The sequence below is a fragment of the Chrysoperla carnea genome, chromosome 1 (genome assembly GCF_905475395.1).
Source record: "Chrysoperla carnea chromosome 1, inChrCarn1.1, whole genome shotgun sequence".
Classification (NCBI taxonomy): domain Eukaryota; kingdom Metazoa; phylum Arthropoda; class Insecta; order Neuroptera; family Chrysopidae; genus Chrysoperla; species Chrysoperla carnea.
This window is the reverse complement of record NC_058337.1, coordinates 35,225,688-35,238,713: the sequence shown is the minus strand read 5'-3', so window position 1 is coordinate 35,238,713 and position 13,026 is coordinate 35,225,688. Positions and strand designations below refer to the sequence as shown.

General features: G+C 27.6%; 1 protein-coding gene across 1 annotated transcript; it reads left to right on the top strand.

The window, feature by feature from the left end:
- The first annotated feature begins 776 nt into the window (after positions 1 to 776).
- Positions 777 to 6,226, top strand: LOC123305484 (cleft lip and palate transmembrane protein 1 homolog). Its single transcript, XM_044887208.1, has 3 exons — positions 777 to 1,043; positions 3,050 to 4,679; positions 6,001 to 6,226. The coding sequence occupies exons 1-3, from the start codon at positions 963 to 965 to the stop codon at positions 6,153 to 6,155; spliced, it is 1,866 nt and encodes a 621-aa protein (XP_044743143.1). The 5' UTR covers positions 777 to 962; the 3' UTR covers positions 6,156 to 6,226.
- Positions 6,227 to 13,026: the final 6,800 nt, after the last annotated feature.

Sequence of the window (13,026 nt, the reverse complement as noted above, 5' to 3'; positions counted from 1 at the left end):
TTTAAGTAATTAAAAAGTAATTAATTACTAAAATAATGGTTGAGTTAAAATAGGACTTTTCATTTTAAAATCACGATTCACTTTTGTTTCGTACTAAGTGATTTATAACCAATGTGATAAAATGAATAACAAATATCTTCTATCTTAGTCCTACTTATTGCTGTCAGTACGAAAAAATAAACCCTGCACTTGCGCTTATAACATGATGAAAAGTCCTATGTCCAACCAATAAACTTACCGAAAAAAAAATATTTGAACCAAATTTAAATTTCATGAATATTCTATTGCATAAATAATATTTTCATAAACTTATATATCAATCCATACAATTATATTAATAAAGTAGTGTGTCGTTACTATGTAAAACTCATGCACGGTACGGATAACAATTTGAAAACGATAATATAAGATGAAATTCTGATAATGGGAATTTCAATACAGTAAAGTAAGTTCACAAAAGAGGTCGATCGAACGAAAAGTATTACCACAGCTCTCTTGCGCCATATGGAGAACATACATGTTCGTGTTTCCAGAGAAGATTAACCAAAAATAAAAAATTTGAACAAAACAATTCAAAAACAATTTATAGATTGAAATCCATCATTTGTTACTAATTAAAAATCGGTTAGGCAACTAGCATTACATGCAAAAAAGAACTGACTAGGGATTTCAATAAAATTAGTTGGTATTAATATTAAAGTGATGAAAACATAATCATCTGGACCTAACCTCGTTCTTTTCAAGTTATAAAAATTAATTTACAGGAAAGATCAATGTTACGGAAAAATTGTAATAATTTAAACAAAATAAAAAAATCATTCTAAAATTAATTGTAGTATATTTAAAGAAATATCAATAACGCTCCATTATTGTTACATTCAGTTTAATTATGTATTGATACAAAAGAAAAGAAAATTAATATTTTTAATTAATTTAATTTTTAATTTTGACATTATTTAAAAATGAGTTCAGACGAAAATACAAATGCTGTAAGCACAGATGTGGTACCCGAAACAAATTCAGCGGGCACAGAAACAACACCAGTAAGTTCGAAAATTTTCGTTTATATTTTTTTATATTTTCCCTGGAAGTCATGTGATATCGTTATAAAATTTTCAAGATGGCTATTTTTGCCTTGATCTTATTTAAAATAATATATGCCTAATATCTTTTGAGTAAAATATTTTTTAACCATCACCTTTCCCATAATATTACTGGATATTTTTAAGCTCATAATTTGGCTTAGATTAGACTTCAGGTTTCAAATTAGCCACGCATACTAATAAAAATGAAAAATAGTCTATTTTTGGTTACAAATAATTAAACAAGATACATTACAGACCGTAATTTACATTCAGAATGAAATTAATGAATTATAATTACCCTAGATACTTTTTTCAATAATTTAACGATCATTGTAATAATTCGACAATTCGCATATTAAGAGACGACTTATTAAAAACAACATTCCCGGATGTGTTTCCCCAGAGTGGCCACAAACCGTAAATATCAGGGAATATAATTAACCGAAAAAGATTATGGAAATATAAAAGTATCAACAAAATTTAAAAACTGCACAACAATAAAATTTTTTTTTTTTTTTTGGAGTTTTTAAATACCTTACACCATATTATCAAAATCACAAACTTTCTATGATTATTTCGATTTTACCGTTACCTAATTTTTAGGTTTTTATCATTACGCTTAAAAAGATGTAAAAATAATCATAATTTTTCATTAGCTCTCTTTTTGGAATATGTTCAATAAAGATCACAAAAACATGAAAATCAAGTTCATTAGATGAGTAGATGAGTTAGAATAGTTCTCGAAATCTACAAAATATAAAACGGTTTCTTATAGAATTTCGAGATATTCCCTTCCCTTCTGGAAATATTTCAGGCAAAAGTTGTTGCCCAAAATCTCATACGAAAAACGATTGCTCGAATCATTTTGAGATAACTTCTTAGAAAATAAATATGTTTTATCTTATTATTAAATTTCTTGAATTTTGAATTCAAATTAGTCTAGAAAATCTAAAAAACAGAGACAAATTTGAAAGTCGAAACTTGATAAGTTAAGTATTTAAATAGAAAAGCTTCAAACAACAAATTTTTTCACTGTTTTTTTTTTTGGATTTTTTAGAGTAATTAAGGTCCAAAAGTCACGAAAATCCAGTCTATTTAATAATTAGGTTAAAAATAATTCTTTTTTAAGAAACTGCTTTGAAAAGATTCGAGAAATTGCTCTTCGTACGAGATTTTGGTAATAAATTATACATCCAATCACCAAATAAACTCGCTTTTGCATTTTTTGGATTAAAATTACCTTATTTATTGCATTTTATTGAAATTAGAAACAAAAAAATTTTAATTTTTTGAAATTTCTTAAGTTGCATGTTTTAAAAAAGAACTTCTTGTTTCGCAATTTGATAAATATTAGTATTTAGAGTAATTTTTGGTAAAAATTTACAAAAATCGATTATGTTTGCGGTTTGGTTCAGTATTTTCGACGTATACCAGTGCTTCTTAGTACGGGATATGACTTGAATTCTACCGATAATAAATAATATATTTTGTTCTTAATGATATTAGAAAATTTTTCATTTTTTTACTTTTAGCCAGCTTTGCGAGTCATATTCATTGTTTACATCACGAAATAAATATTAAAAAACGCTCCCATCTTAATAATACATAGTCATTCAATATACTATTGTGATCATGTACCGTGAATTATTCGATTAACTCTAAAAGTAAATTCGAGACTTCGAATTTTAGTTATCTTACCCTCAATAAAAAAGTTGGATCCATTCGTCGTAAATTTTGAATTCGCCATGTTATTTCAAGTGCTTTTGATTTCTAAACGGTGAGAATTTCAATAAAATATTGGCTCTTTTCATTTGAAGAAGGCTTTTAAGAAGTGTATCCCTGAATATGCTGCTAATGTGTATTAGCTATAATAATTTTCATTTTTCTTCGTTTAGTGTTTTATTTTTAATAAGCTCTATGAATTCTGTATTTTATAAAAATCATTTTTAATATATTTCTTACAGGAAACAGACCAAAGGCAGCCCACGAAATTTGAATCATTTTTCGCATTTACAAAATCGTTAATAATTCGAGCATTAGTTATATATTTCATCTCATCGTTTTTCCGTCGTCCCGGAACTACTCCACCTGTAACAGCTCCAAATGGCAGTGGAGCTCCAGCTGTTGCAAACACACCCGCGTGGAACATGTTCAGTAATGGCACTGAATACGACTTATATGTGTATGTTTCTGAAGATGAATATGTGGAAGACTTTAATAATTTAAGGCTTTTCTGGTTCAAAGAAGGGTTGATTTATGGTGATTGGTATTCAGGTGAAAACGGAGACGGTAGCTATACGTATTATGAAAAAATTCCCACAAATGAGAAAATTCGTAATAATGGAAGTATTTTCATGCACTCTTACATTGTACAAACGGGTAAATCGCCAAATCCAAAATCTTTGGATGGCAATTATGCAGGCCCTTATAAATCATACATGCGTAAACAATTAAATAAATATCGAAAACAACGGTATATGAAAACAAAAAATTTACTTACTGGAGAAACTGACAGAACAGCCGAAGAAATTGCAAAAGTTGAAAAAGGTCTCAAAGAAGAAATAATCAGTTATTGGCATCCGAATCTAACAGTGAATATTGTGACAGATCAAACAAATTGGGTGTTAGGATCTGTACCACCTCCCTTAGATGAATACATTGAATTTATACCAGGAACAAATAAATATAAACCTGTATTATTCGCCAACGAATTTTGGAATATGTTACGTGATTATGATCCAATTAATGAAACAGTTAAAGAACTTGAATTACGCTTAACATTCCAACCATTAAGTTTATTTAAATGGCAATTGTATTCAGCGCAAGCAATGCGTAATAAATGGACAGCAGGTATGTTCGGTGAAGCATTCCAAACTGATGAAGATGATGCCGATCAAGATACATTAAAAGAAACATTATTAGAAACATCACCATATTTATTAGCTGCCACAGTTATAGTTTCAATATTACATTCGATTTTTGAATTATTAGCGTTTAAGAATGATATCCAATTTTGGAATAATCGTAAATCGTTAGAAGGACTTTCAGTTCGTTCAGTATTTTTTAATGTGTTCCAATCGTTAATTGTTTTATTATTCGTGTTGGATAACGAAACCAATATGGTTATTCGTATAAGTTGTTTTATCGGTTTAGCAATTGAAGTATGGAAAATTCATAAAGTGGTCGATGTAAGCATTGATCGTTCTCAACAAATTCTTGGAATATTTCCAAAGATTAAATTAACAGATAAAGGATCGTATGTGGAATCAAGTACCAGAGAATATGATACAATGGCATTTAAATATCTATCGTGGGCTTGTTTCCCATTGTTAGCTGGTTACGCTGTATATTCTTTAATATATTTAGAACATAAAGGATGGTATTCATTTATTTTGAATTTATTATATGGATTTTTACTAACATTTGGTTTTATCATGATGACACCACAACTTTTTATCAATTATAAGTTGAAATCTGTTGCCCACTTACCATGGCGTATGATGTCATACAAATTTTTAAATACATTTATTGATGATATTTTTGCATTTGTTATTAAAATGCCAACTATGTATAGATTGGGATGTTTTAGAGATGGTAAGTAGTAGTAATTTCTATTCTATTTTTCTTTATTAACTGATGATCGCCCATTTAGCTAAACAAATCCAAGATTGTAGGTCTTATCAGGTAGAAGGTATTTCTCTTCTGTCTGGTGATCATACTATACTCATTATATAGCTTGAAATATTTACAAAAAATGGCCGCATCTTGATAGACACGAAGCAGATAGATTGATGCCTTTACACTGTTTGGAATAAATATTGCCTATTCGGTAATGATAAATTCGTATACTTTTTGCGCACAAACACAAAGCTATAATTTTAACAAAAATTATATTCGGATATTCTTAAATCAGAATGGGAGCTCTGAATTCAATTTCTTTGAAATTTTAATAATAAATTCAATGACCTTGCACCATTTTGTTAGGATGTGCATACGTATTATAATATGATTTGACAGAAAACATACCTACAACTTTTTGGTTAATTATATGAAATTTTGTTTTGATTAGACCATGTATATATGAAATTTATCAAGATATACTAAGTTTAGTCCCAAGTTTGTAACGCTTAAAAATATTGTAGCTACGAACAAAATTTTGGTATACGTGTTAATAAAATCACCTAATTAGTCCATTTCCGTTTGTCCGTCCTTCCGTCCGTAAACACGATAACCAAAAGAGATATCAAGCTGAAATTTGATTTTAAGATTTTGAAAAACTCAAAAATTTAATTTATTTGCATTAATTTTCAGCTATGAAAATAATCTTTCTGGAGTTTGTCCAAACATTAAAATGTTAATAACTTAAAACGGTGAACTTTAAGAAAAATCGCAAGGTGCCTTTTTGGCGTAAAATTACCCAAAAAATCTCGGCTAACTTTATTTGGTTTAAAAAATTAACATTTAACTGTTTCTGGGGCGGGGGAGGGAAATTCAAAATTTAGACAAATAGGGTTTCTGGCAACATTCGGAATATAAATCAATAAGCTTTTCTGAAAAAGAATCAATTGACAGAATGCGGTCTTCGGGTTTTGCACTCTCAACTCTCTCTCGCGCCTGCTTTAATAATAGTAACTAAAGTTTAAGAAGTTAAAAAATAAAACCAATATTGTTAAAATTCATTCGAATTAAAACACTTATTAGCAAAAGATACTATCTATTCTTATAGCGTACATCTTGTTAAGAAAATATAGAAAACTACTTATGTTAGTTTTTATTTTAAACTAGGAAACCCAATAACAAATCTAATTCGTATTAAAAAAATATCTTAATTTGGTTACTCGACTTTCATAAAGTATAATTCCGAGCCATTGTTAAGTATTTCAAATGAATAATACTATTTATTTAATTTTTCCAGATATTGTATTTATAATTTTCTTATATCAACGTTGGATATACAAAGTAGACGTTAAACGTGTGAATGAATTTGGATTTTCGGGTGAAATGGAACAACAATCAAAATCACAAGTAGCAATTCCAGAACAAGATACGCAAGAGAAAAAGGATAATTAGGGCAATTTTTAAAGTAATCTAGTTAAAATTTTGTTGTTTTTATAATAATATATTATTAATATGTGTTCAGTATTTGTGAATTATTATTTGAATCTTTGTTATATATATAAATATTATATATGTTTTATTGATTAATTTCAAAAAAATAATTAATTGAACAAAGTAATTCTTCTTTACATAAATAAATAAAATAAATATATCCATACAAGAAAATTCTGTAATATCTGTACCATGAATCGTGTTTGAAAAAAAAAATTGATGTGCAGTGTAAGCCAATTATATATTGTTCTTATTCTGGGCCGAAAAAATGTAATCTCTAAGGATTATCTCGTGCAGCATTGTAGATATTTGACTTATCAGTTTGCATTGTAAAATTGTCTCATTGCCAATAATTTTGAGAAAATAAGCTGGATAAGCTTATTGTACAGTTTATGTAACGCACATGAAAATGTATACATTCTTTATACATTTATCTAAATAAAACTGATTTTAATAAAATTTATGAGATGCCTTTTTAACGACTCAGAAAACGTATGTAATTAATTTACATAATTGGCATACACTTAAGAACCATGCTTTTTTTTTGTTGCTGGGCAGACTGTCCAGATTTTTATAGTTCAACGGGCAATTTTTGACTTTTTGTAAAAATTTATTTGCATGGTGTCTAGATATAAGAGGGATAGAGCAAGGTCTTCATAGTCAAGTGTCCATAAATGAAAATTTATTGAAAGAATCTTGTTCTATCTAACATAAAAACCTACAGACCTTGAATTAACTTTTGTGAAAATTACTTATTATCCCATGCAAAAAATCGAAGAACGTTTTCGTTATTTCTTCAATTGTTTAAAAAAAATAACATGATTGTAAACATCAATAAATGCGATAAAAATTACTTTTTTACCATTTTTTTAATTTGTACCTATTTGCCTTTAATAAAATGCAAAACAAAATTTGGAGTAATTAGGATTCCGAAACTATTATTGCTATTGCAGATTATTTTAGCATGCCGTGCTTTAATTCACCTGATAAAATTAAAGTAAATCTTCATTCTTGGATATTAGACGCTATCCAAGCAATCAATTGCTAAATGGAAAACTGCATTCCAAATCTTAAATAGAATGAATTCATTTTTTTCTTCTGCTTAATTAATTCCGAATTCATTATTTAATGATCATCAGTTATTTTCAATGACAGTAGGTGTGCTGTTTATGTGTTAATTGATTCCACAAACAAGAAAAGCTTTTATTTAACCTTAGTAAAAAAAGTACGGTTGATTTCAAATTTCTATTCAAATGGATAGAAGAATTACCGTATGAAATGAAGCATTTGACCGAGGAATCGACTCCTAGTCTGAATTTATGTTGAAAATAACGGGAATCGATAGAAAGGTTAATTCTAAGCAAAAAATTCATTAAAGCATATTTCGAAAAGTCAATACTTTCCGAGTTATTGGTGATTGGTGATCGGAGTATTTAACGTCAAATAATTGAATAATTGAAAGTTATTTGAAGAAAGTATATTATACAATTTTTTATATACTATAAAAAACCATGAAAATGGAAAAAAATTTCAAGTCATTTGCATGAAAATTGACGGAGTTAAAATGAAAACAAAGTTTCTTGTATCTTTCTTTTTATGTTTTATGCAGCACAAAAATTGATGAATTACCCACGGTAACTAAAATTAATGCTTGCCGCTTTCCAATTTACTTTATTTAAGTACTGACAATTTGTTCAAAAAGTTTTAGCAGTTAAGGATATATATTCTTTGAAATATTGCAATTTAAGTGCAAAATTTTTTTCGAAAAATACAAAAAAAAGATCTTCTTTGCCTAAAAACTTTATTATTTTTCGAGTTATTTCACGATAAGGACTTTTTTTTCGAAAAAAAATTTTGCATTTAAATTGCAATATTTTAAAAGATATGTATCCGAAACTTCTAGAACTTTTTGAGCTTGTTACCAATCCCTAAATAAAGTAAATTAAAAGCGTCAAGTATTAATTTTAGTTCCCGTGGTAATTTTCTTCAGTTTTTGTACTGAATCACACATAAAATATCGTTCTCTAAAAAGTGTACGATATACTTTTTTCAAAAAATTTTTCAATTATTTGACGTTAAATACTCCGAATTTCAATCACCAATAACTCGGAAAGTATTTTCGAAATGATGATTCAATGACTTTTTGCTTAGAATTCATTCTTGTATCGATTCCCGTTGTTATTTTCACTAATTTTTTATTTTTAACTTCTTTAATTAAGCTTTAAACAATGCAGTCGAACAGTTTTTATAACGATTCACTGACTGGTAGTGTATTCCGAAGTATAAATCTTAGGGCTCTCCACTATTAAAATTGTATGCTCTCTATAACTGTATTTTTTAAATAATGTATATTGACATAGGAACTCAGGGTATAAATTTATTTTCTAATTTTTAGTTTATTATAAACAACAGCTTTAACTTTCGTTAAAAAAATTGTTGTTTATATTTTTTGCAAGAATATATAGGTACATGTTTACAGAAACATCAGTTAGTTACATGGTCTTACATATATATTCAAAACATGTCCAGAATACATAAAGACGTTACGTTATATTAAGACCGTTATAAACATGTTAAAATAGAAAGAACAACATAGGTGGTCTTTGAAATAAATATACTCAAATATGAAATATTTACAATAAAAATGAAAGTCAAGTTCAAATTTCATAATGATGTACACCTATTATAAGTACAAAATTGTAAATGTTATTTACAAATTGTTAATTAATCAAAACAAAATGATTATGGAATTTTAGAAAGTAAACTACTTAAAAAGTCTGATGTATTCATTAATGTTTATTCAAATACTTTCCTGCTAAAAAACTTTTCAGTATATTATTTTGTACATAGTACAATATTACTATACCGTGGGGATTTTTTTTGGATATGGAGTTGTTTGTAATTTGCATAAGTAACAGCATAAATTAATTTACTAACCAGATTTTGTGCAAATAACATATTTTAGAGGTCAAAAACAACATTTAACTGTTTGTGTAGAATATTTAATTTCAATGTCATATATGGTATTTTATTTTCCTCATTCACTCCCCTTCATTTCTCTTTCAAGATCATCTCTCTAATAAGCTATTAGTTTGCATTTTATACTTTTGATTTTTAAAAGTAACTTTTTATACCTTATATATGAAATGTATCAGAGTATATTAAGTTTAGTTCCAAGTTTGTAACGCTTAGAAATTATTGATGCTACAAACATAATTTTGGTATAGGTGTACATAGAATCAATTTACAATCATTCCTTTGTCCGTCGATCATCACGTCTGTCATCACTATAACTTAAATCAGAAAAGAGATAACGATCGGGAAAACGATTTCTTTATTTAAAAATTCGTTTAAAAGCATGTAGATTAAAAAGAAGAAAAAATTCCAAAGAAAAATTAAAAAAAGTATATACAAACATTGTCTATTTAGGATATTTCAACAATTAACTCAGTCAATTGTACATTTTCGCTTGTTATAACCTTATTCGCAACGTGTGTGAGTAAGGTGTGAGTTTTATTGGAGGCGTTTCCATGGTTGCGATACGCTACTTTAGTTATAGAATTGTATGGATGCATATATAATTGTATGGATTGCATTTATGACTTACATTGAAAATTTAATATTATTGTCTCACAAATTTAAATAAATAATTATGATAATTTACATTTGAAAAATAATATTTATACAATTTGATTTCTTATTTTCACAATTTTTAATGCATTAAGTTTAATTAATTAGTGTTTTTCAATAATTTTAATTTGACATTTTCTATAACATTAACATGTAAAGAATTGCAAATTAGTCATCAACAGTTTCCTTTATCGCCAAAATTTTTCACTGGAATCGCTGGCATCGATTTTATTGTCCCTACCATGAGTACGCACACAACGAATATACAGTGTGTCGCATTTAAGATGAAGACACGCTCACATTTTGGTTATTTATAGGAATATCGATTTTAAATTTTGTCAAGTCATACAGGGTGATGGGTTACATTTTTTGAGATACTTAGAACCGAAATTAGAATTCAAAACTTAGCTTACTACAAATTGACAAATAGGGCCGATTCCTATTATTTTGCCTAGCGTCAGAGATGGTTAGATATATCGAAAAAAACAACTATAAGAAATATTTCAAAAAAACTTGTAATAATTATGAGTGTGAACCAAAATAATTTAAAACTTAAAAATACGAATTTTGTCATGAAAGTCGGAATACGAGTATAATATATACACGGGAATATTCTAAGCAACTTTTTGTTTTAGTTTTTTTTTCGATATCTCTAACCAACTCTGACGCTAGGTAAAATATTAAGAATCGGCCTTATTTGTCGATTTGTTGTAGGCTGATTTTGAAGTCCAGATTTCGGTTAAGTATCTTAAAAAATGTGACCCATCACCCTGTATGACTGCAAAATTTCAAATTGATATTCCTATCAATAACAAAAATATGAGGATGTCTTCATCATAAATGCGAAACACTGTATATGAAGGAATACTAATTTTAGTCCCAACTTCGCTTAGAAATATTGATGATATAAACAAAAATTTGGTAAAGGTGTTCATAAAATCACCTAATTAGTCCATTTCCAATTCGAAAAGAGATATGAAGCAGAAATTTTTATAGCGTGCCCAGGACGTAAAAAGTGAGTTTAAGTTCGTAAATGAGCAACGTAAGTCAATTGAGTCTTAGGTTCTCTAGACCCATCTTGTAAACCGTAAGAGATAGTACAAAAGTTTAAATGTAAAAAATGTTTGTTAAAATAAAAAACTTTTGTTTGAAACATTTTTTCATAAACATTTTTGTTTACCCATGAAGGGCGCAAATTAGGCTAAAATATGTTAAGTTTCCATTTCCTCCAAAACTTATAATTTCATACCAAATCTGTCGCAAAACAGAAAGGGTGGCAAATAGAAATTTTATTGTAATTTCGAAAGGGTAACCAGAATGCTATGTTTTTTTAAATTTATCTAATTTATAAAACAATACAAGGTCTGGTAATCGATACTGTCTATACAAGGTATTTCAACAATTAAGATAGCCAATTGTTTATTTTCACTTATAGTCTAATATAGTCTGTTTTACAGTAATTTAAAATATGTTTGTCTCCTTCCTAGTTCTTTATAAAATGGTAGAATAGAAAAAAATTATTCTACCCAGAAGTTTTTTTAAACCATATTTAAACCATAGCTCATTATATTCCTTAGCATTCTTCAATCTGTGATACCTAATATTAAACTTTCGTTGTAACATGTATTTTACATTTTTTTCATTCCACGGCAGTTATTTTTTCATTTTGCAAATTGATGCTGCATAGTTTCCTCCCATTCCAAAGTTTGTTATTCTAACTTAGAATTAGATAGCAAGAAATCGATAAATTTTATGGACTCAATTTTTGAATAAAAAAAAACTCGCTGGGTACTTTTGACTCAAGAGGCCTCTCTTGAATTGTTATTAGTCATAAAATTGACGTTTTTAGGATTGGTTTTTCTTTGGAGAAACTTTATTATTTATGGCATAATTTACATAATAAGTAGTAGTAGGTATAGCATAATTTTTGTTCGACAAAAAAAAATCATTTTTACAAGACGTTGAAGGTATAGCTATAAAAATGCATCCTCCTAATAAGTAAATCGATTATTTTCAGGCTAGAAATATGAATTTTCTTATATGTTTGAATGATTTTAAATAGCTAATAAGAAAAATTTAAATTCGAAAATTTTGTACGTACTCAAATCCATCCAGCACCCGCATTAATGGATATTAATCATCACATTTTTTACCTGCTAGCCATTGATCTTTGTACGTGATTCTATTTTGTAACAGATAAATTGCCAAAGTAAACAATTCGCTTATCCCATATTCCCATAGGCGTCATCAGAATGAAATGATTAAGGAACAGCTTTTGTACTACTTTATTCAGTTGTTGAGTATGCTATTAAAAAAATGGAGAGTTATTGTGGGCGTACACCATGCATACCTTCGTAGCGATAATATGGATCACCATGAATGTTTTTTAAAATTTTTGCTTGATTGGAGATATTCGACAGTAACTTTGAATTTAACCAATTAACTTTCAAAGTTGCATTTTATGTTGCTTAAAAATTATTTCATAACTGATACGCAATAGAGAATGTTTTTAAATTCTAAAGTTATTCATTTTTTTATTTAATTGTTAATTGAATTTATATTAGGTTTTTGGTAGTACATACTATATTATAATAAATAATTAAAATAATTTTATTATTAGTGTATGACTACAAGTTTTTTTATTTGATCTCAAAATTTTTCGAACTTGCCTTCATTCTCAGAGATTGAATCTCTTAATAAATCTTCTATTAAATAAATCGGCTCTGAAACTCAGTACTCAATACTTAGTTTGAAATTCAGAAAAAGAATATGTGAAGTAAAACTATCTCTGAAAAGTCAAAAAAAGTCTGAAAATATTAAATAAATTATTAATCAATCATTTAATGACAGAAAATCGACTCATAGATTGAGACTCTATCGAAAGAAATAGACTTATTACTTTCTGAAAAATTTTTTTAGGAATTCTACTTTGTTTCTTCCGAAAGAGTCCCAATATATAACCATTTTCTGTCATTAAATGATTGATTAATAGGTAATTTATTCAATTTTTTCAAACTTTTTCAGAGATATTGCTTGCCGAGACAGCGCCCTCAGCTTCTCGAATATTGTGTATTGCTGGAATATTTCTTCAGTGAAATCATAATAGTTGCGTAAAATAAATTATTTTAGTTTAATTTATTTTAATTTCATAACAAAATTTTATTATTAAAAGAAAATTATTTTATGCGGGCAAAAAAATTAT

Coding starts and splice junctions, on each gene's coding strand:
- LOC123305484 (XM_044887208.1), top strand. CDS start 963: ATGAGTTCAGACGAAAATACAAATGCTGTAAGCACAGATGTGGTACCC. Junction 1,044..3,049: donor CGGGCACAGAAACAACACCA/GTAAGTTCGAAA, acceptor TATTTCTTACAG/GAAACAGACCAAAGGCAGCC. Junction 4,680..6,000: donor ATTGGGATGTTTTAGAGATG/GTAAGTAGTAGT, acceptor TAATTTTTCCAG/ATATTGTATTTATAATTTTC.